Source organism: Macaca mulatta, chromosome 10, assembly GCF_049350105.2.
Source record: "Macaca mulatta isolate MMU2019108-1 chromosome 10, T2T-MMU8v2.0, whole genome shotgun sequence".
NCBI lineage: Eukaryota > Metazoa > Chordata > Mammalia > Primates > Cercopithecidae > Macaca > Macaca mulatta.
Window position 1 is genome coordinate 82,648,011 of NC_133415.1, and position 24,044 is coordinate 82,672,054.

At 42.6% G+C, this 24,044-nt stretch overlaps 1 protein-coding gene across 3 annotated transcripts; it reads left to right on the forward strand.

Annotated features, from left to right (window-relative positions):
* The first annotated feature begins 6,184 nt into the window (after positions 1-6,184).
* Positions 6,185-23,546, forward strand: SIRPB2 (signal regulatory protein beta 2). 3 transcript variants are annotated; one of them, XM_015149327.3, is made up of 5 exons: positions 6,185-6,391; positions 17,717-18,082; positions 19,165-19,506; positions 20,363-20,428; positions 21,425-23,546. In XM_015149327.3, exons 1-5 carry the CDS (start codon positions 6,232-6,234, stop codon positions 21,592-21,594), a joined length of 1,104 nt encoding a protein of 367 aa, XP_015004813.2. In that variant the 5' UTR covers positions 6,185-6,231; the 3' UTR covers positions 21,595-23,546. The 3 variants fall into 3 exon arrangements, with proteins under 3 accessions (XP_015004813.2, XP_077807518.1, XP_015004812.2); XM_077951392.1 differs by having other exon boundaries at positions 23,278-23,546; XM_015149326.3 differs by lacking the exon at positions 21,425-23,546 and having other exon boundaries at positions 20,363-20,763.
* Positions 23,547-24,044: the final 498 nt, after the last annotated feature.

Consider the following 24,044-nt stretch of genomic DNA (forward strand, 5'->3'; position numbering starts at 1 on the left):
GAGGCCAAGGCCTACAAGAAACCCATTTCACCTATAAAGACAGGTGCAGACTGAAAAGACAAAGAAGCTCACTATGTAATGATAAAGGGGTCAGTACAACAAGAAGACATAACAATTTTAAATGCATATGCACCCAACACTAGAGCACTCAGCTATATAAAGCAAATATTACTAAAGCTAAAGAGAGAGATAGGCCCCAATGCAATAATAGCTGAAGATGTGAAAACCCCACTTTCAGCACTGGACAGATCTTTCAGACAAAAAACCAGCAATGAAACATCGGACATAATGTACACTATAGACCAAATGGATCCAACAGATATTTACAGAACATTTCATCCAGCAACTGCAGAATACTTTTTTATTTCTCAACCCATGGGTCATTCTTAAGAATAGACATGTTAGGTCACAAAACAAGTCTTGAAACATTCAAAAAATTGAAATAATATCAAGTATCTTCTCTGACCACAATAGAGTAAAACCGGAAATTAATAACAGAGGAATTTTGGAAGCTATACAAATGCTTGGAAGTTAAATAATATGCTCCAGAATAACCAGTGGGTCAATGAAGAAATTAAGAGAGGAATGGAAAAATGTATTGAAACAAATGATAACCAAAACACAACATACAAAAACTTGATATAGCAAAACCAGTATTAAAGTTTATAGCTATTAGTGCCTACATCAAAAAAGAAGAAAAACTTCAAATAAACAACCTAATGATGTATCTTAAAGAACTGAAAAAGAAAGAGCAAACCAAATCCAAAATTTGTAGAAGAAAAGAAATAATAAAGATCACAGCAGAGGTCAGGCATAGTGGCTCACACCTGTAATCCCAGCACTTTGGGAGGCCGAGGAGGGCAGATCACCTGAGGTCAGGAGTTTGAGACCCGCCTGGCCAACATGGTGAAACACCATTTCTACTAAAAATACAAAAATTAGCCAGGTACGGTGGTGGGTGCCTGTAATCCCAGCTACTCAGGAGGCTGAAGCAGGAGAATGGCTTGAACCTAGGAGGTGGAGGTTGCAAGGAGCCAAGATCACACCACTGGACTCCAGCATGGGCAATAGAGAGAGACTCTGCCTCAAAAAAAAAAAAAAAAATTCACAGCAGAAATAAATGAAATGGAAATAACCTTTAGCCGGACTAAGAAAAAAAGCAAGAAGATCCAAGTAAATAAAATCAGCAATGAAAAAGGAGACATCACAACTGATACTGCAGAAATTCCAAGCATCATTAGGGCTTCCATGAGCAACTTTAGGCCAATAAATTGGAAAATCTAGAAAGAATAAACAAACTCCTAGACACATATAACCTACCAAGATTGAACCATGAAGAAATCCAAAACCTGAACAAACCAATAGCAAGTAACGAGATTGAAGCTATAATAAAAAGACTCCCTGTAAAGAAAAGCCCAGTACCCAGTGGCTTCACTGCTGAATTTTACCGATCATTTAAAGAAGACCTAATACCAATCCTACTCAAACTATTCCAAAAAATAGAGGAGGAGGGGATACTTACAAACTCATTCTATGAGACTAGTATTACCCTGATAACAAAACCACATAAAAGCACATAGAAAAAGGAAAATTACAGGCCAATATCTCTGATGAATATTGTTGCAAAAATTCCCAACAAAATTTTAGCAAGCTGAATTCAACAATACATTAAAAAGCTCATTCATCATGACCAAGTGGGATTTATTCCTGGGATGCAATGATCAAGAATGGTTCACATACACAAATCAATAAATGTGATACACCATATCAACAGAATGAAGGACAAAAACCATACGATCATTTCAACTGATGCTGAAAAAACATTTGATAAAATTTAACATCCCTTCATGATAAAAATCCTCAAAAAAAAAACTGGATTTAGGAGGACTATACCTCAACATAGTAAAACCCATGTATGACAGACACACAGCTAGTATCATACTGAATGAGGGAAACTGAAAGCCTATCCTCTAAGACCTGGAACATGACAAGGATACCCACTTTCACCACTGTTATTCAGTGTAGTAATGGAAGTCCTAGCTACAGCAATCAGACAAGAGAAAGAAAAAAGGGCATCCAAATTGTAAAGGAAGAAGTCAGATTATCCTTGTTTGCAGATGATATGATCTTATATTTGGAAAAATCTGAAGACTCCAAGAACAAGCAAAACCAATCTATGGTGATAGAAATCAGAGGTGGTTACTTCTGGGGCCGGAGATTGAATGGAATGAAACAAGAAGTAACTTTCTACATCTTGAGGTGGTTATTACACAGAAGTATACAGATGCAAAAGTCTAAAAATTCACCGAACTACATATTTAATGTTTGTGCCTTTTTCTGTATGTAAGTCAGACCTTAATAAAAATTTAAAGCAAAAACACCAAAAAGCACGCCATGGGATTTGACATGAAATAGGAAAAGGGAGCAAGAAAGGCAAACCAAGTCATTAGGCAGGACAAATTGCCAATAGCAGAAAATCAAGTTCAAGGACCTTAGAGGCTTTAGTATTGAGACACCAAACACTTCCTCCTAAATGAAAAGAAGGGAAGAAATGAGGCTGGATGACTTTCGTGTTAGGTCATGAAAAGCCAAGCTTTGTTCTCATGGGACTTGTGGCATTTGGTGCTTCCAGACCATTGTAAATGCTCACTGCTTTGTCCCCCAAGTTCACTGGTAGCTCTTGGAAAATCAGGAATCTGAGAGACTCACAGAAATTGCCACTAATGATCCCAGCTGCCTGTGCTTTAGAGGTGATTTATAGAGGACAGGGAGCACTGCAAAACCTCACATTTCCGTAAATTAAATCCACCAATTCTCACGTATCTGCCCCCCCTTCATGGCTAGAGAAGCAAGCATGCCTCTCCTTTTACCTTCCAAATCTAAGCAAGAACCTCTCTTTGGTAGAACCTCTAGAATAACGATGGTAAGGAGTTACAGAAAATGTAGTTCCCAGGCTTTTAGAACTTCCAAAAAAGAGGAGAGCAGAGAGAAAGTGGAGATAGATGCTGATTGCAAAGACAACAGTATTGCTCTTTTTAAAATTGGTATTTACTTGATTGCTGCTAAGGTTGAACGCTTTCCCTGTGCTTGCATAGCATGTTTTCCATTTTATGGTAAACAATGAAAAAGCTGTTGTTTTAACAAAGTTCCATTTTTGTAGTGGAAGGAAGAAAAGCTGTATGGGTAGACTTGTGTTCTATATATACCTCGGGTGCTCTTGTTGAGGATAACTTAACTCAGGCTAGTAATAGACACTACGGTTTGTGTGACAGCACACTGACGAGGATTTTGTGACAGCACACTGACCAGGAGGAATACCACTGTTCCTGGTTACTGAGCAATTACTGGGAGCCAGTGCTTCACGCGCAATCGCATTTCATGTGTTTTATAGATGATGTGACAGATATAACATTTTTAACTATTTCCTTTTGCGTTTTTCCACCTCACCGTAGTTTAATTCCTTCCCTGGAAGCTCTTTTTTCCTATTCTAAAGCCGGAGTGTGAGACTTGTTGTCTTGAGAAAGGAGCAGGAGGGATTCCATCTAGAACAAAGAAGTCCAGGTGTTAGGAAGAGGACTGAGGTTAGGAAAGTCCCTACCAGAAGGAAAAGAAGGGGAACTCTTCCCCTTATGACCTGGTGAGGTAGTAAGAAAAAGAGGGAGAAGACAGGGGTTGAGATGCTAGAGTCCTGCCAACCCCACAGTCCTGAGGTCCAAATGCTGGGGCGGGGTGGGAATGGAGTTTAGGGATTCCTACAGCATAAAGGATCAGGGCCTGGCTTCCCAGGGTGTTCATAGTCCACGACATCACAAAGAAACCATGTCCAACCTGGCTTTTGAGCAATAGATCAGAAACAGAAGAGAAATTGAATGTCTTCAAAAACTGGTGACTGCGGTTAACCCTAAGGAAAGTAATGTCTGGGAGCCCTATAAATGAGACACTGAGACCTCTGAATTTTGTACTCTGTAGATGCCCATGGCAGATAAATCACAAAAATGTCCACAATTCTATACCCTCTCTTTGTATCCACACCTTTTGCAATTAGGCTTTGCAGTTCCTCCTAACAAGAGGCAAAGTCTATTTTCCATTCCTTGAATCCTGTCTGGTCTTGTAACTTGCCAAAAGAATATGGCAGAAGTTTCCTTGTACCTCGCACTCTCTCTCAAAACTGCCCCTTTCATGTGAACAAGCCTAAGTGAGTGCCCTGGAGGATGAGAGACCACATAGAGGACAGCTGAGGTACCCAGGTTAACAATCAGTCAGCTGCAGTAACAAAGCCACCTAGCCAACCTGCAGCTGACCTCAAGTGCATGAACATTCCCAGCCAAAATCAGCTGAGATGAGAAGACCCGACCATCAAACTGAGCCCAGACTGAATTGTCAACCCACAAAATCGTCAGTTAACTAAACAGTTTTTAAGTTTCTGAATTTTGGGGTGGTTTGTTATGCAGCAATAGTTAACCAATACAATGCCTTGCCTATTAAAATAAATAAAATTATTTGTAAGTGAAACTTTAGAAAAAAACAAATAGCTGAGAAAGAAATCTGCATAGATGAGCAGGTGATTCAGAAGTTTCCGTGTAAGAATGACATGGAGGTACTGAGGGTCTGGTAGAATCATCTAGACTTGTGACGCTTTCAAAGAAGCTTCACTATATAGATCTCATTGACAGGAGAACAAGTAGAGGGAGTAATGGAATTGAGCAGGGATATCAATGCAAGGCCTCAAAAGTCTAGAAAAGACCAGTCACAGACCCAGTGCAAAGTCCTTGGGGACCAGGCCAGACTAATCTCCTCATAGTAGACACCAGACCCCTGGGACCCAGGGGACATACTCAGACCCAAGGCCTGCCACCCTGTTGCAGGAGAATCTTCAGCTTTCTTTGCACCGAGAACCTTCTGAAGCATGAAGGAGGAAGTAAAATAATGAAAGACTGAGTTGTTCTTGTATTTTTCCCTGAGTTAATTAAAAGACTGAGTTAACCTAAAAGACAACAGTGAAAGCCTATAGAGTGCTTACTGCACCCCACACATGCTACCATATTTTTATTCCTGTTTTACAGATGAGGAAACTGAGGCACAAAATGGTCAAATGATTGCCCTAAGGTCACACAGCCAGACTGAGTAAAGCCAAGATTTGAACCCAGACAGTGTGGCTAAAGAGACTGCCTAGATTGCATGAATTGGCAAGGTTAAGCTTTTCCTTCTCGATAGCCAGCACCAGGAGGCTCCTGAGGAAGTTCAGATCACTTACAGGAAACAAAGATGCCACAAACACAAATGTTTGCACAATTTGGGTATGTTTCACTCGGACCCCAGGAAACAGAAGCTGAGAGAGTTGCCCATGATTATACTTTTAGGAATTAGTCCTGTACCCTCCCTGCAGTGCTAAAAGGAGGCCCCCATGGGACTTGCTTTATAATAAATCCTTCTTCTTAAGCAATGTCACCTCCTCTATTTTCTGCATATCATGAATAATAATGGTTAATATGACCGGGCACGGCAGCTCAAGCCTGTAATCCCAGCACTTTGGGAGGCCAAGGCAGGCGGATCATGAGGTCAGGAGATCGAGACCATCCTGGCTAACACGGTGAAACCCCATCTCTACTAAAAATACAAAAAAAATTAGCCGGGTGTGGTGGCAGGCGCCTGTAGTCCCAGCTACTCGGGAGGCTGAGGCAGGAGAATGGTGTGAACCCGGGAGGCGGAGCTTGCAGTGAGCGGAGATTGCCACAGCACTCCAGCCTGGGAGACAGAGTGAGACTCCGTTTCAAAAAAATAAATAAATAAATAAAAATGGTTAATATGTTTAGCATTTACATAGCCCTCGCACACATTCTTTCTCATAGTCTCACCAAAACTTTTCTGAAGCGGGGATTGCTGCTGTTCCTATGCTGCAAATGAAGAAACAAAGGCTCAGAAATGGCAAGTGACTTTGAAATCTTGCCCAGCCAGGAAGAGGAAGATCCAATGTTTGCTCCAAAGTCCAGCTGATTCCAGAGTGCATCCTATGACCTCACTGCCCACCTCCCTCCCGGGCACCTAGGACGGAGCCCATGGCAAGGGGTCATCAAGGTTTTAGCACAGTGATTACAGGAACCACAGCCCAGACAAAAAAGCAGGAAACCCTTTGACCGGGCTCCTTCCTATTGCACCAACAGCCTTGTGTTGCTGCAATGAAAACACTTCCCTAAACAGCTGTGGCCAAGAGACACAGAAACTGCCTTGTCCATGGGCCCCACCTCAGACTCCAACACTCACCAAAGAGCAGAGGAGCCCCAAGTATCGGGGACCACAGAAGATGCCATGTGCTCCATGATGCTTGCCCCCGCCTGCCTGGCCTGCTTGTCTCCCTGCTTCTTGCTGCTGGTACTGGTCCTTGTCCCCTCAGGTAAGTGGAATCTAGGACAGAACAGGGTCTACTCCCGGCTGATCAGTCCCTAGAGGGGTGCTAAGTGCTCTGGCATGCCTGGAGAAACTTGACCCCAATGAAGATAGAGTAAAGAGGGGGACACTGAAAATTTGCCTGTCTCCGGCAGAGGGCAGACCCAGCGTCCCAAGAAGCAGCGTAGTGAAGTGATAAGCTCCCAGGCTCTGCGCTCACACCCACTGGCTTCCAGCTTGGATGCTCCTATGCCCACGTCAGATGCTGCAGCTCTTTTAGCCCCAGGAGACTTTTCTACAAAACAGGGACACTCAAGGGCCCTTCCTCCAGGGCTACTGTGAGTATTAAATAGAAAAGTGGTGAGGTTCAGCCCTGGGCCAGCTGCATTGTTTATGAGACCCATTGCAAAATGAAAACTGTGGTCTTCTGTTCAAAAAGTATTGAGCAACACAGCAGAGCATTAAACTAAGCATGGGATCCTTCTAAGCACAGGGCCCTGTGCAACTGTATAAATGGCACAGCCAGGAACCAGTCCTGGCTCAGCTTAAGACGCAGTGGGCTCAAACCTCACCACTAACCAGTTTAAATAACTTCTTTCTGAGCCTCAATTTTTCCAATTGTACAATGGAGCTAAAATAGGACTCACCTTGTGACTGTCTTAGGAGAATTTAACAAGATTATGCCCATAAGAGCCTGGCATAACAAAGATTTGGTAACTGTTGGCGATTATTATTATCATTCCCATGTCTCCTTTAACTCAGGGGCAGGCCAGGTTAGCTCCTGAGTCTTGAGACCCCTGAATATATAGCTCGGTCTCCGAGTCCAGAACCGTCTGATCTACCAGGCAGGAATACTTGGCTCTCAGTGGGCTCATTCCATCTCCTGCCCATCTGGGCCCCTGCTCCAGGCTCTACTGAGATCTAGATTGTGTCTATCACATATTTGGTCCTCCAGGGTGGCCATCCCCAGGAGACATCCTGGCAGAACCCAGGTGAGGGGTCAGACCTGGGTGCTCCCTTACTCATTGGCCATATGACTCGAGACACCACTTCACTTCTCTGAGGTGATTTCCTCAATTGTAAGATATGAATCGTAATTCCTAGTTCTCATTCCACAAGTACTTTTGAGTGTCTGCTGTTTTAGGCACTAGACTAGGAAATCAGAAATCTAAACTACCCCAGAATAAAAAATATTCCCAATGATTGCTGGAATAGAATAGATGGAAAATAAGAGAAGTTGCTTAAACCAGTCAGATGGAAGGTTTGAGTCCAGCTGCATCTCAAGCTGAGTCAGGGCTGGTTCATGGGTGTGCCCTCTATATAGAGGCACAGACCCCCCTGCTTAGAAAGGCCCCATGCTTGGTTTAATGCTCTGCTGTGTTGCTCAACAGTTTTTGAACAAGGGACCTGAATTCCCGTTTTGCACTTGGCCTCACAAATTACGCAGCTGGCCCAGGGTTGAGCCTCACCACTTTTCTATTTAATACTCACAGCAGCCCTAGAGAAAGGTCCTATGAGTGCCCCTATTTTGTAGTAGAGGAGACTGGGGCTAACAAATTTTCTATAAGGCTTTTAAAGGGAGCCCCTGTACAGGAACCATGAAATGCAGAGGATGCAGATGGAAAATAGAAAAGAAGGAAGCCCAGGGTTGGTCCAGCTCCACCAACAAGGCAGAGGCAAACCTCCTAGGACACCTCCTAAAGCCCAAGTGACAACACGGAAGGAGACTCAGAAGGGGAGAGGGAGGGAAGGGGTGTGGGCACCAGGACTGAGTCCAGGCTCCAGCTTCTTCCCTGGTGTTCACTTCCCCAGACTCACTCCCAGCTGAGATAAGACTTCCTGAGTCCTTCCTTCTTCCTCTCCTCCATTGCTTCTTTCTCCTCACACACACAGGCTTCATCTTTACAAATAATTTATTTTTAACAGCTCTATTGAATGTAATTGACTACATTAAACCATACATATATAAAGTAGACAATTTTGTAAGTTTTGTTTGTGAGTGTTGGGTATATTTCACACTTGTGAAATCATCACCAAAATCAGCATCATGAATGTATCCAGAACCCAAAACTTTCCTTGTGATTCGTCCTTGCCACTCCTCCTAGTCTCCAAAGCAAACATGGATCTGTGTTCTGTCACTATAGTTTGCATTTTTTAGAATGTTATATAACAAGGATCACACAGTTGTACTCTTTTTTGGTTGGCTTCTTTTACTCAATATAATTATTTTGAGATTCATTCATGTTGTCGCATATGTCAATAGTTCATTTCTTCTCATGTCTATCCATTGTATGGATAAACCCTTTCCCATTCACCTGCAGACAGACATTTGGGTTGTTTGCAGTTTAGGGCTATTATAAATAAAGCATCTATGAATATTCATGTACAAGTCTTTGTGTGGATATATGCTTTCATTTCTCTTAGGGAAATATCTGAGAATAAAATGACTGGATCATATGGTTGCCATATGTTTAAGTTTTTCAGATACTGCCAAACTGTTTTTCAAAGGAGTTGTACCATTTTACATTCTCATCAGCAATGTAGGAGGATGGCAGTTCCTACATATCCTCACCAACACTTATTATGGTCAATCTTTTTAATTTTAGTCATTCTAATGGGTATATAGTAATATCTCACTGTGATTTTTTTTTTTTGAGACAGGGTCTCACTCTGTTGCCCAGGCTGGAGTGCAGTGGCTTGATCTCGGCTCACTGCAACCTCCATCTTCCTGGCTCAAGCGATCCTCCCACCTTAGCCTACCAAGTAACTGTGACTACAAGCACATGTCACTACGCCCAGCTAATTTTTGTGGTTGGTTGGTTGGCTGGTTGGTTGGTTGGTTTTTTTTGTTTTGGTAGAGACAAAGTTTCACCATATTGCCCAGGCTGGTCTTGAACTCCTGGGATCCAGTGATCTACCTGCCTCAGCCTCCCAAAGTCCTGGGATTACCAACCTCTCACTGTGATTTTAACTCCCTGACTTGTAATGATGCTGAACATTTTTTACATTATGCATCCCTTTTTGGTGAAGTGTCTATTCGACTCCCATTTTTTAAGTGTGTTTCTTATTATTGAGTTTTGAGAGTTCTTTATATATTATGGATACAAATATTTTGCCAGATATATGCTTTGCAAAGATTTTTCTCCTACTCTGTGACTTGTCTTTTTATTCTTTTACAAGTGTTTTCTGAACAGCAGGAGTTCTTAATTTTTATGAAGTCTAATTCATCAATTTGTCTTTAATGGATCATGATTTTGGTGTTACATCTAAGAAATCTTTGCCTAGCCCAAAGTTACAAAGTTTTTTTCCATGTTTGCAGCTAGAATTTGTATAGTTTAACATTTTATGTTTAGTTATATGATCTATTTTGAGTTAATTTTTATATAGTTTGAGGTATAAACCAAAGTTCATTTGTTTGCACATGTATTTCCAATGGTTCTTGCACCATTGTTGAAAAAACTCCCCATTCTCCATTGAATTGTCTTTGCACCTTTGTCAAATATCAGATAATTATAGTTAGGAGCCATGGCATGCACCTGTACTCCTAGCTACTCAGGAGGATTGCTTGAGACTAGCAGTTTGAGGCTGCAGTGTGCTATGATGATCACACCCAGAATAGCCCTGCACTCCAGCCTGGACAACATGGTGAGACCTCATCTCTTTTTAAAAAATCAGTTGCCTCTATTTGCATGGACTATTTCTAGACTCTCTATTCAGTTCCACTGGTATGTTTATCTATCTTTCTGCAATACCACACTGTCTTGATCACTGTAACATTATCCAAGTCTTGAAAGCAGGTGGTGTTAGCTTTCTAACTTTATTCTCTTTCAAATTGTTTTGGCTATTCTATAAATTTTAGATTTAGTATATCAGTTCTAAAGTGAAGCCTGCTAGGATTTGAATAGGAATGGCATTGAGTTATATATCAACTTAAGAGAATTGACATCTAAGCAATATTGAATCTTCCAACATATGAACAGTGTGTACCTCTCTATTTATTTAGGCTGGATTTTTTTTTCTCTCTCTCTCTTAGTAATGTCTTGTAAGTTTTCAGTTTGCAGTTTCTTCACATTTTTGGCTAAATATTTTCTATTTTTTATAATATTGATGACTGGAAATTTTTAAATTCCAATTTCAAATGGTTTATTGCTAGTATATAGTAATACATATCATTTTGTACATTGATCTTTTATCGTCAACCTTGCTAAACTCATTTATTAGGTCTAGTAGCCTTTTTAAGAAATTTTCATTGCAATTTTAATTATGTCATCTGCACATAAAGATAATTTTATTTTTTCTTTCAAATCTGGATGTCTTTTATTTCCTACTACCTTTTAGCACAGTTAGTACCTACCCTACAATAATGAATAGAAATGGTAAAAACAGGCTTCCTTGTCTAGTTCCTGATCAGCAGGGAAAACATTCATTTTTGCACCACTAAGCTTGATATAGTTGTTGTAGGGTTTTCACAGGTGCCCCTTATCAACTTGAAAAAGCTTCCTTATCTTCCTAGTTTGCTGAGAGTTATTATTAGGAATCCATGTTCAATTTTGAAAACTGCTTTTTCTGCATCTGTTGAGATGATTATATGAGTGCATGCATATGCGTGTGTGTGTGTGTTTAGTTATATGGTAAATTACATTGATTGATTTTTGACTGTTAAACCAACTTTATATTCCAGGGATAAGCTCAACTTGATCATAATGTATTAGACTTTCTAAATATTGCTGATTGCTGAATTCAGTTTACTAAAATGCTGTTTAAAATTTTTTATCTATGTTCATGAGAGAGATTGGTTTTCTTTCCTCATAAGGAAAAGGGTTCGGTTTCAAGATAACACAGGGACTCATAGAAGAGTTAGAAAAGTATACTCCTTTTCTCAATTTTTCTAGAAGTTTTGCATAAAATTTATATTATTTCTTTCTTAAATATACGGAACATTTGGCCAGGCATGGTGACTCATGTCTGTAATCCCAGAACTTTGGGAGGCTGAGGCAGGCAGATCACTTGAGGCCAGGAGTTCAAGACCAGCCTGGCTAACATGGGGAAACCCTGCCTCTACCAAAAATATAAAAATTAGCCGGGCATGGTGGTGCATGCTTATAATTGCAGCTACTCAGGAGGCTGAGGCGGGAGAATCGCTTGAACCTGGGAGGCAGAGATTGGAGTGAGCCGAGATCATGCCCCCGTACTCCAGCCTGGGTGACAGAGTGAGGCTCTGTCTCAAAAAAAAAAAAAAGAAAAAAGATATGGAAAATTCACGAATGAAACTTTCTAAGATTGGAGCTTTATTTCCGGGAAGATTTTTAACAACAGATTAAACATTTTAATAAATAATAGGGCTAACCAGGTTATCTTTTTCTTCTTGAGAAAGCTTTGGCAGTGTATCTTTTTCAAGGAATTTGTTCATGTTACCTAATTTGTCAAATATACATAACTTGAAGTTTTCCATAATATTCCCTTATTATTATATTAATAAGAGTAAAATCTGTAGTAGTATCACCAATCTGATTCCTTATTTTAATAATTTAGATTCTTTCTGTGTGTGTCCCCTCTGTTCAATCTGACTAGCGATTTATCAACTTTAGTGATCTTCTCAAATATTTTCTTCTTCTCATTGATTTTTTTCTGTGTGTGTGTGTGTCTGCGTGTGTGTGTGTGTGTTCTGTATAGAGTTTCATTTAGAGCGTGATGATTTCCTTTCTTTCACTACTTTGGGTTTAGTTTATTGGCCTTTTTTGTAGTTTCTTAAAGTGGAAAGTGGGTAATTTATTTAAGTCCTTTCTTCTTTCCAAATATAGGCATTTAATACTACAAATTTCCCCTTGCTTTAATGGGATCCCGCAAATTTTTATATTATGTTTTCATTTTCATTCAGTTCAAAATACTTTCTAATTTCTCTTTTTATAATCGATACATAACATTTGTATATATTTATGGGGTTCATGTAATACTTTGTTACATGCATAGGATGTGTAATAAACGAGTCCAGGTATTTGGGATATCCATCACCTCATGTATTTTTCATTTATCTGTGTTAGGAACATTTTAAGTCCTCTCTTCCAGCTATTTTAAAATGTACAATACATTGTTGTTAACTATAGTTACCATACTCTGATATCAAATGGCAGGATATTATTCCTTCTATCTAACTGTATGTTTGTACCCATTAACAAATCTCTCTCATCCCCCTCTCCCTACACTCACTCTTCCCCACATCTGGTAAGTATCATTCTACCCTCTACCTTCATGAGATCAATTTTTTTAGCTCCCACGTATGAGTGAAAACATGTGATGTTTGTCTTTCTGTGCCTGGCTTATTTCACTTAACATAATGAACTCCACCTTCATTCATGTTGCAGCAAATGACAGAATTTCATTTGTTTTTATAGCCAAATAGTATTCCATACTGGCCATCCAGTAGTGGTATTGCTGGGTGATATGGCAGTTCTACTTTTAGATTTTTGAGAAATCTCCATACTGTTTTTCATAGTGGCTGTCCTAATTTACATTCCCACCAACCATGTATAAAGTTTCCTTTTCTTTGCAACCTTACCAGCATATATTTGTGGTGGTTTGTTTATTTTATTTTGTTTTTTTTTATTGTTGCCTTTTTAATAGTCATTCCAACTGGGGTAAGATGATATCTCATTGTGGTTTTGATTTGCATTTCCCTGATGATTAGTGATGTTGAGCATTTTTTTCATGTGCCTGTTGGCCATTTGTATGTCTTTCGAGAAATGTTGATTCGTTTCCTTTGCGAACTTTTTAATGAGATTTTTTTAACTGTTGAGTTATTTGAGTTTCCTGTATATTTTGGATATTAGATTAGTCCCCTGTCAAGTGAGTACTTTGCAAATATTTTCTCTCATTCAAGAGTTTGTTTCTTCACTCTGTTGATAGTTTCTTTTATTATGAAGAAGCTTTTTAGTTTAATATAGTCCCATTTTTCTATTTTTGTCTTAGTTGCCTGACCCTTTTGAGGTCTTAGTCATAAAATCTTTACCTATACCAGTGTCCTGGAGTGCCTTCCCTGTTTTCTTCTAGTAGTTCTTATAGTTTTAGGTCCTACAGGTAGATCTTTAATTCATCTTTAGTTGATTTTAGTATATGGTGAGAAATAGCAGTCTACTTTTATTCTTCTGCATATGAATATCCAGTTTTTCCAGCACCATTTATTGAATGTATATTCTTGATACCTTTGCCAAAAATCAATTGGCTGTAAATACATGGATTTATTTCTGTGTTTTCTATTCTATGCCATTGGTCTATTAAACCATTTGTCTATGTATTCTATGCCATTTGTCTATTATACCAATACCACATCCCAATGAAGAAGAAATGAACAAAATCCCAGAAAAAGAACACAAAATATTAATACTGAAGAAGCTCAGTAAGATACAAGATAATTCTGAAAAACAAAACAAAGAAATCAGAAAACACTCCAAGATATTGCTCTAGGCAAAGGTTTTGTGGCTAAGACTTCAGAAAGACAGGCAACAAAGACAAAAAAAGACAAATGGGACTATATTAAACTAAAAAGCTTCTTCACTGAAGAAAAATAATCAACAGAGTGAAGAGACAACCTCCTGAATGAGAGATAATATTCACAAAGTACTCATTTGACAAGGGACTAATATCTGGAATATATAAGGAACTCAAACAACAGTTAAAAAAGCAAACAAACAAATAAAGAATCTAATTAAAAATGAGCAAAGGAAAGGAATGAATAAACATTTCCCAAAGAAGACATACAAATGGCCAAGAGATATATGATAAAAAGCTCAGCATCACTCATCAGGGAAATGCAAATCAAAGCCATAATGAGATATCATCTTATCCCAGTGAGAATGGCCATTGTCAAAAAGACACACAAACAAACAAACAAACAAAAAAACAGGCCAGGTGCTGTGGCTCATGCCTGTAATCCCAGCACTTTGGGAGGCTGAGGCGGGCAGATCACCTAAGGTCAGAGGTTCGAGACCAGCCTGGCCAATATGATGAAACCTTATCCCTACTGAAAATACAAAAATCAGCCAAGTGTAGTGCCATGTTCCTGTAATCCCAGCTACTCAGGAGGCTGAGGCAGGAGAATCACTTGACTCCAGGAGGTGGAGGTTGCAGTGAGCCAAGATGGTGCCACTGCACTCCAGCCTGGGTGACACAGTAAGACTTCCTCTCAAAAAAAAAGAAAAAAAAAGATGAGGATGAGGAGAAAAGAGAACTCTTATATGCTATTGGTGGGAATGTAAATTAGTACAGCCATTATGGAAAACAGTATGGAGATTTCTCAAAAATCTAAAAATAGAACTGCCATATGATCCAGCAATCCTAGAACAGGTATTTATCCACAGGAAAAGAAATCAATATATCAAAGGAGTGCATGCATTTCTATGTTTATTGCAGCAATATTCACAATGGCAGATGTATGGAATCAATTTATGCATCAGTCAACAGATGAATTGATAAAGAAAAAAAATATGTATATATATATATATGGTGTCCCCAAGCACACCCACAATGGAATACTATTCCACCATTAAAAAATCATCATAATGTAGTCATTCACAGCAACACGGATAGAACTGGAGATTATTATGTTAAGTGAAGTAAGCCCTACTCAGGAGGCTGAGGCAGGAGAACTGCTTGAACCTGTGAGGTGGAGGTTGCAGTGAGCCAAGATCATGCCATCACACTCCAAAATAAGAGGGAAGGAAGGAAGGAAGGAAGGAAGGAAGGAAGGAAGGAAGGAAGGAAGGGAGGGAGGGAGGGAGGGAGGGAGGGAGGGAGGGAGGAAGGAAGGAAGGAAGGAAGGAAAAAGAGAGAGGAAGGAAGGAAGGAAGGAAGGAAGGAAGGAAGGAAGGAAGGAAGGAAGGAAGGAAGGGAGGGAGGAAAGAAAGAAAGAAAGAAGGAGCCAGACACAGAAAGACAACTATGCAGGTGCTAAAAATGATCTCATGAAAGTAGAGAGTGTAATGACAGATACCAAAGACTAGGAAAGGTGATGGGTCTGAGGGAGAGGGATTAAGAGTGAGGTTGGTGAATGGGTACAAACACACAGTTAGATAAAAGGAATAAATTCTAATGTTTGATAGCAGAGAAGGGTGACTATAATTCATAACAATGTATTATGTTCTTCAAAATAGCTACAAAAGAGGACCTGAAATGTACCCAACACATAGAAATAATAAATACTCAGGTGATGGATACCAAAAAAAAGAAACTTACAATAGTAAACTCACATTTCTCCCCTCCCAGTCTTTATTCTACTGATGTCATAACTTCTAGTTATACATGTGTCAGAAGCCTCACAAGAGAATGTTATTTTTTTAAATCCATTTGGGGCCTTGCTTTTAGGATTTCTTGGGTGGACCAGAACACTTCTTTCTGGGCTGCGTACTCTCTTCTGTGGAGTTTCCCCAGTGCCCTGACAATCATGGGTTTTACCAGTACGGCTCGTGGGAACAGGCACCATTCTTAGCCCTGTGCTGAGAGATGGGCACAGTTCTGTGCATGTGTGTGAGGAAATTCCCCGAGGCCAGGGAAAAAAACAACAGGAAGGATTAGTGATAACAGATCTGACTGGCTCAAATAATGCTTGAGAGTGGATGTTGCTGAATTTCTTGAAACTAAGGACATCAAGGAGAAAAGCAATCCCTAGGATTCAATATGCGGTTATCACTTCGTCACAATTGTGAGAAAGTTTTTCTTGGTGGTTAACAGCACATGCCTAGCTGAAGATAGGTAGAAATAGAATTTAGAATTCCATAACTCTTTCCTAGATCCTCTTAGAAGGGAATGTTTGCTTCACCTTCTTACTCTCCTTGCCTCATTCACGACTGAGAAACACCAGGATATACTGCAAACAAATATGTGGAGTGTGACTGAGCTATTCACAAAGGCTGATGGGAATACAGACAAAAAGGAAACTCGGGATACAAAACTGCTGACCTTGAGTTGAGCAGAATCTTAAGTCACCTGATCTGAGTTCAACTCCTGGACATGGTATCTACTGAATGCATGGTTCACCTCATGTTTCTTTACCACTGTGAGCATTCGTTTTCTTTCTCATCTCAAAAATGGAGATTATAGGCTGGGCATGGTGGCTCACACCTGTAATTCCAGCACTTTGGGAAGCCAAGGGGAAGGAATCACTCGAGCACAGGAGTTTGAGACCAGCCTGGGCAACATAGTGAGTACCCATCACTACAAAAAAAAAAATTAAAAATAAATAATAAACGGAAAAGTTTTTAAACTGAGATTATAACAGCATCTACCTCACAGAATTGTTAGAAGGAGTACATGTGATGATGTTGTTGACCCAGAACACCCATGGGAGGCCTCAGCCCTCTTTCTCTGTATGCACTTTGAGGACAAACTCAACAGTTCAACCTGTCTTCAAAATAGACTCACTTCACAACACATTAACATGAACTGCAGTCTGCCGAAGAATTCACAGGAGGCAGGAAGGGTATTTACACTGAACCCCGCAACACACAAACCTACGTCTCTGAAGGGTGGCATTTGAAGATTAACAGCCAGAGCTCCAGAAACAGGCTGACAGGGCTTGAATCAAGCCTGTCACTCTCCTATTGGGTAATGTATGAGTCTGCCAGAGCTTCCATAATGAAGTAGCATGGCATGGGTGACTTGAACTATATAAATGTAATTTCTCACAATTCTGGAGGCTGGAAACTGAGATCAAGATGTCTACAGGGCTGGTTTGTCTGAGGCCTCTCTCCTCAGCCTATAGATGGCCGCCTTCTCCCTGTATCTTCACATGGTCTTACCCCATATGTGTGTGTCTAACTTTCCTCTCCTTATAAGGACACCAGTTGGATGAGATTAAGGCCCAACCCCAATGACCTCATTTTAACTGAATTACCTCCTTAAAGACCCTATCTCCAAATACGTCACATTCTGAGGTACTGGAGGTTAGGACATCAACATGTGCATTTGGGAGACACAATCCTAGCAGATGATCCTGGGACAGCTGCCTAACCTTTCTGGGCCCTCAGTTTCCTCTGTCGAAAAATGGGAATAATGCCGTTTACCTTACGGGAGCATTGTGAAGAATAAGTGACATCATGCATGCAACACATGGTGAGCACTTGAGTGTTATTTATTCTTTGTAGGTTTTTCCATTGCATAGCTCAGTTCTCTCTCTGCAGCCAGCCATTTTGTCCCCTCTTTCCCTTCCCTCTCTAATGACACTCCTGTCTTGTCCTGGGCCATTGTTCTTGGCCAGATGATGGTTTGATTGTTTTAAGCTTGTCATTTAGTGCTCCAAGTCCTTCCTGCCCAGTACAAGGTCTTTCTTCCTCTTTTGTAGATGCCTCTGGGCAGAGCAGCAGGAATGACGGGCAGGTGTTACAGCCCGAGGGCCCCATGCTGGTGGCAGAAGGCGAGACACTCCTACTGAGGTGTATGGTGGTCAGCTCCTGCGCCGATGGTATGATAAAATGGGTCAAGGTGAGCACTAAGGACCAACAAGAAATTTATAACTTTAAACGTGGCTCCTTCCCCGGGGTGATCCCCATGATCCAACGGACATCAGAACCACTGAATTGCGATTATTCCATCTATATCCACAATGTCACCAAGGAGCATACTGGAACCTACCACTGTGTGAGGTTTGATGGTTTGAGTGAATATTCAGAAATGAAATCGGATGAAGGCACCTCAGTGCTTGTGAAGGGTGAGTATCAGGCCCTGCAGACCACACATTTGCTCGGGTCTATTTCCCTGCACAGTCACCTTTATCCACTGTATCATGCTGTATCACACAAAATTGCAGCAGCATACAACAATACATATTTGTATGCACATTTACATGTGGCTGGGTGGTTCCACTCCTCATGTCTCATGCCAGAGCCCAGGCTGGAGAGGTAGCAACTACGTGGGGCATATTTTTCTCATAGAGATGGCAGAAGCAGAAGCCCAGTCCCAACTCTTCAAGTACACCTCAAGCATCTACTCACATTATGTCTGCTAAGCCCATTGGCTAAAGCAAGTCATGTGGCTCAGCTCCAAGTCAAGGGACAAGGAAGAATACTCTTCCACCACGCAGCCAAGGTAAGAGTGTGGATGTACCCTATTGCAAGCACAGAGTCAAAACCTGAGGCTGATCATGTCATCTACCACACTCCCCAAGTAATCAATCATGGCATCTCTAAGTCCACCTATGGTGACCTGAATACCCGAATCCTGGGCCTGTCATTGAATAGCAGTTCCTTCTTAAGTCAGTTACCCTGGCTCTACATGCCTCAAGTGCTATGCTTGAAAAACAGGCAATACAATTTGTACTTCAAGAGTCATTTGGGTGATTAAATAGAATGGATGCTTGTGGAACCACCCCATAAACTGGTGACATGGAGAGTATCTGTATGTGGGAGTTCATTTTAACTTGATGCCAGATTCAGGAAGGCTTCACTGGCTTCTTCCAAGCCATAATGGTTCCTCTGTAGTCCTGCTGTCTTCTGGGTTTCCACCTCTGGGCAATTTTTTGACCATCTCCACTGGAAGACAGAGAATGGCTTCAGGGCTGGGCACTTGTGTGTCTTCCTGAGTTTCATGTTCCCCAGTCCTACCATTGGTATGTAGTAGGTACTCAGAGCTTTTTTACTGAACGAGTCAACTGGTGAGTAATAAAGAAAGCAGCAGGGAGTGGCCAAGTGAAGAAATCTGGAAAGAAGGAAGGGAGGGAACACACCAGGGAGGAAATGAGTGAACGATGGAAGAGGAGATGGAATCCAACAAGGACCTCCTCTTTGGCTTCAGGAGCTGGGGACCCTGAACCAGACCTGTGGATCACCCAGCCCCAGGAATTGGTGTTGGGGACCACTGGAGGCACGGTCTTTCTGAACTGCACAGTGCTTGGAGATGGTCCCCCCGGACCCATCAGGTGGTTCCAGGGAGCTGGTGTGAGCCGGGAGGCCATTTACAACTTTGGAGGCATCTCCCACCCCAAGGCGACAGCAGTGCGGGCCTCCAACAATGACTTCAGCATTCTTCTGCAAAACGTCTCCAGTGAGGATGCAGGCACCTATTACTGTGTAAAGTTTCAGAGGAAACCCAACAGGCAATACCTGTCTGGACAGGGCACCAGGCTCAAAGTGAAAGGTGAGACAATTGGTTTTGGAGTTGTCGGGGGAGAGGAGCAGGTATTCATGAGGAATTTTTCTACATGTCCCGAACAAGTCAGTTCTTCCCAGCCTCCATGTCTTTACATAAGTTTTTCCCTCTACCTGGAATGCTTTCTCCTTTTCTCTGAAAACTCCTACTCATCCTTCAAGGCCCAGCACAAATGGCCCCTCCTCTGTAAAACCTTCTCCTCTCAAGCAGAGTTAATTTCTCCCCATTCTGGTTGCCACAGAACTCTGTATAGATCATTAACAATTCAACAAACATCAGCCAGGTGCCATAGCTCACTCCTGACCTCCCAGCACTTTGGTAGGTCAAGGTGGGTAGATCACCTGAGTCAGGAGTTCAAGACCAACCTGACCAACATGGTGAAACCCCGTCTCTACTAAAAGTACAAAATTAGTCAGGCATGGTGGTGCATGCCTGTAATCCCAGATACTTGGGAGGCTGAGGCAGGAGAATCGCTTGAACCTGGGAGGCGGAGGTTGCGGTGAGCCAAGATCACAGCACCATTGTACTCCATCCTGGGCAACAAGAGCAAAACTTCATCTCAAAAAATAATAGTAACAATAATAATTCAACAAACATCTACTACATGCCTGTTGAGTGCCCTGCACTGTACTAAGTACTGGAGACACTGAAATGAATTAGACATGTCCATACTCTAAAGGTGCTCCAGTAGAAAGTCTAACTTTGTCCTTCCTAGCTGCAGGGTTTGACTTCTAGCCCGCACCCAGGTAGAAACTGGCAGACTCATCCCAGAGACCCCAGTTCCTAGGACTTAGGAAGTGGTGGGAGATAAAGGGAAGTATGAGAAAGCCTCTCTCCCTTGCAGCAAAATCTACCTCTTCCCAAGAGGCAGAATTCACCAGTGAACATGCAACTGAGATGTCTCCAACAGGTGAGTGTACCCACCTCAGTGGAGTCAATGAGTCCCCCACAGGCAAGGGGGCCATGAATGGCTTGGTCATGGGAAGGGAGCAGTCCCAGACTCCTGGGGCTAACCTGCCACCAAGAAAGCTCCCAGGACTTCATCTCAACTGCAGAACTAGGACCCCAGAGAACCATGTTACAACAGCTCAGTTATAACGAACTTTCTCATAGCCAGGGCCATGTAACTGTTTAGTGGGAAATTTTGCTTGAGAGGCGGTGAGCTCCCTGTGAATCTGAGTGTAGGGCTGTGAGGCTATGCACAGCAACACTGGAGAACATGGCTTTGTAGCTAAGCCTCCTGGGTGGAGCCCCTTCCTAATGTGATGGGCAGGTTCTTGCCCCTTGAATCTGGTATCTGACTCTATGAACTAGGGAGGAGAGGACAAGAATCAGAGAGCCTACTTCATGGGGTTGTGTGTGCACTCAATGAGATCACACATGCCAAGTGTCCAGAATTGTGCCTGGCACATCTCCTGTTAACATTCGAGGGCTCTCAGTATCTGGTGGGAGCTTGTGATAGACGTGGTCAGATTTGCCTTCCCGATGCTCGGCCCTGCTCCTACCATTCATGGGGGCCAGACTGCCTGGGTCCCGTGACTTCTTTAACACGTGTGGCGCTGAGAAAATCATTTCCCCACTCTGGGTCTGTCTCCTTATCTATAAAAATTGGATCACTATCCTACACTGTAGGATTACCTTGAGGATTGCATTAGGCAATCAGGAAGAGCAGAGGTTAGGGGTGTGATTGAGATGATTACAGGTGCAGGTAGAATATTGGGCAACCCTTCTCTGGGCCCAGGGCAGAGGGAAGGATGGTCTTTGATCTCGTCTTTCAATGTAGAAAGGATACAGCTCCAGAGGTTATACAGCAGCAGGATGTGACCTTGCCCATGGGCAGCACTGAGGTGTGGGCTGTGGGGCTCTCACCATGGGTCCCACCTGAGCTCTCTCCTGTGCCTACCAGGCCTCCTGGTTGTGTTTGCACCTGTGGTCCTGGGGCTGAAGGCAATTACATTGGCTGCACTCCTCCTGGCTCTGGCTACCTCTCGGAGGAGCCCTGGGCAAGAAGATGTCAAGACCACAGACCCAGCAGAAGCCATGAACACCTTAGCATGGAGCAAGGGTCAAGAGTGAGGGGTCAGCCCAAGACTGGGGATCCTCTGAGTTGGAGAGGAGCCAGGGCTCCTCAACCATTTCCCTACCTCCAGTCCCAGCCTCCAGATGCCCTCAGGCCTCATGACGAACTCCTAGATCCCTACATCTGGTTTTGGTCCACCCAGTGAAATTCCCCTCTTTGCACTGGGCTTCCCTCTAAAGTGTCTCCCTTTCTCCTTTTGGCCTGTTCAAGACCTCCTTGCTTTTCAGTCTCTTGCTCAGTCTCTCCTCAACACCCTTGCCCCTGCTGAAGCCCTTTCTGGTGAGCTCTGCCCCTTTCCCCACCTCACCACATCCTTCTTGGCCTCCAACATCCAACTCAGAGTCTTCTTCCCAGGAGGTGTCCCTAAGCATCTCTGAGCTCAACCAGCCAGACCATCTGTGCTCCTCCATCTACACCCTTCTCCCCACCCCTTCCTGCCTTCCTTCCATCCCCCTCATGGCTGGCTTGGGTGGGTGTAATATTAGAACGCAGGTTCAACAAATATAACAAAGCTCTTAAATAGTTGCTTAAACCAGTGGAAATCAACCAGAAAGTTGACCATCAGCAGGCCAAGCAATACAGAGACTCCCTGGTTTTGAGACCCAGGATTCATTGATCTCGTTGCTACCAGGTCCACCTTCTAGGCAGCCAGACTGGAGAAGAAGGCAGGGAAGGGGAGCAGGACCCTCCCCTTTAAGGGCACAGTCAGGAACTTGGCCACCTCACTTACCTCTACTTGGCTGGAATGGGGTCACATGGTCACAACCTAGCTGCAAGAAAGGCTGGGAAATGTAGTCTTTATTTCTGGCAGCAATGCGTCCGGCTGCAAGTTTTCACTAGAAAAACCGGATGGTAGAAATCAGGAGATAACCAGTTATCTCCGCCACAGCGGCATACAGGCAGCCTCTCACCTGCCCTGTGGTACACCTGAGTTTAATGCCCAGCTAGCTGGCCAGCACTTCTTCCCATCATCACCTCCCCTAGGGCAGCATGATGTGGGGCAGTAGTTCCCAAGAAGAGTGATTTTGTCCCCATGGGACTTTTGGCAATGTCTAGAGATGTTTTTGGTTGGCACAACCTGGGGGGTGCTACCACCATCTAGTGGACTGAGAAGCCCTGACATGGGGAAGAGTGTGTATGCCCAGGAGTCAGACACACCTGCCTTTAACCCCGAGGCCTCTGCCCCCTCCCTGTGCACCCTTAGTGACTAATCAGAGTCTCTTCACGTCACAGAACATCCAGGATACTAATGTGGACTTTTCTGCATTGTGTAAGAACCAACTCAAGGCCAGGCACGGTGGCTTATTCCTGTAATCCCAGCACTTTGGGAGGCCGAGACAGGTGGATCACCTCAGTTCAGGAGTTTGAGACCAGCCTGGCCAACATGGTGAAACCCCGTCTCTACTAAAAACACAAAAAATTATCCAGGCATGGTGGCGGGCACCTGTAATCTCAGCTACTTGGGAGGATGGGGCAGGAGAATCACTTGAACTGGGAGGCAGAGGCTGCAGTGAGCTGATATAGTGCCATTGCACTCCAGCCTGGGCAACAAGGGAAAAACTCCATCTCAAAAAAAGAAAAAAAAAGAACCAATTCAATTCTGCATTTACTGAGGGCTGACTATGTGCTCTATGCACTGCATGCACTCCATACATGTAAATTCCCTTTTCTCTTTCCAGGCAAACATTTATTAGCACTATAGCGGGAAGTAGATGAGTCTAGATGTTTTTCATTACAACAAACAGAAAAACAGCTTGAACTAAGCCAGAGAGAACAATAATTTAGTCTGAGAATGGAATAAATCATTGAATTACCAGACATTAGAGAGGGTAGGGAAGGTAGGCTGAATATAACCCCCACCCCAAAGACATCCATGTCCTAATCTCTGGAACCTGTCACTGTTACCTTGTATGTTAAAAAGGAAAAAAAAAAAAAAAAAAAACAACAACACTATGCAGGTGTGATTAAATTAAGAATCTTGAGATAGGGGTGGGGGTTTAGCCTGGATTATCTAAGTGAGCCCTAAAAGAGATGTTAAGTATCCTTACAAGAAAGTTACAGAAGGAGCTTCGATGTAGAAGAAGAGAAAGCAGTGTGACCACAGAGGCAGAGTTTGGAGCGATGTGACCACAGGTTAAGGAATGCCAGCAGCCACCAGAAGCTGGAAGAATCGAGGAAGAAATTCTCCCCCTGGAGCCTCCGGAGGAAGCGTGGTCCTGCCAATACCTTGATTTCAGACTTCAGGACTTCAGAACTATGAGAAAATAAATTTCTGTTGTTTTAAATTATCAGGTTTGCAGTGATCTGTTTCAGCAGCCACAGGAAGCTAAACAGCAGAAAAGCATGGAGCTGGTTCTCCACTAACTGGAGGTGGGTCCCATCTGCCCCTGCAAGCCCCCTCGCCCTGCACGGCCCTGCGTGAGCTGATCCCTGCCGCCCCCTCTGA

What these genes read in the sequence shown, in the direction of transcription:
- SIRPB2 (XM_015149326.3), top strand. Translation starts at nt 6,232, where the DNA reads ATGGGCCCCACCTCAGACTCCAACACTCACCAAAGAGCAGAGGAGCCC. An exon ending in ACTGGTCCTTGTCCCCTCAG is followed by an intron (nt 6,392 to 17,716) that starts GTAAGTGGAATC and finishes CCTCTTTTGTAG; the next exon opens with ATGCCTCTGGGCAGAGCAGC. An exon ending in CACCAGGCTCAAAGTGAAAG is followed by an intron (nt 19,507 to 20,362) that starts GTGAGACAATTG and finishes TCTCCCTTGCAG; the next exon opens with CAAAATCTACCTCTTCCCAA.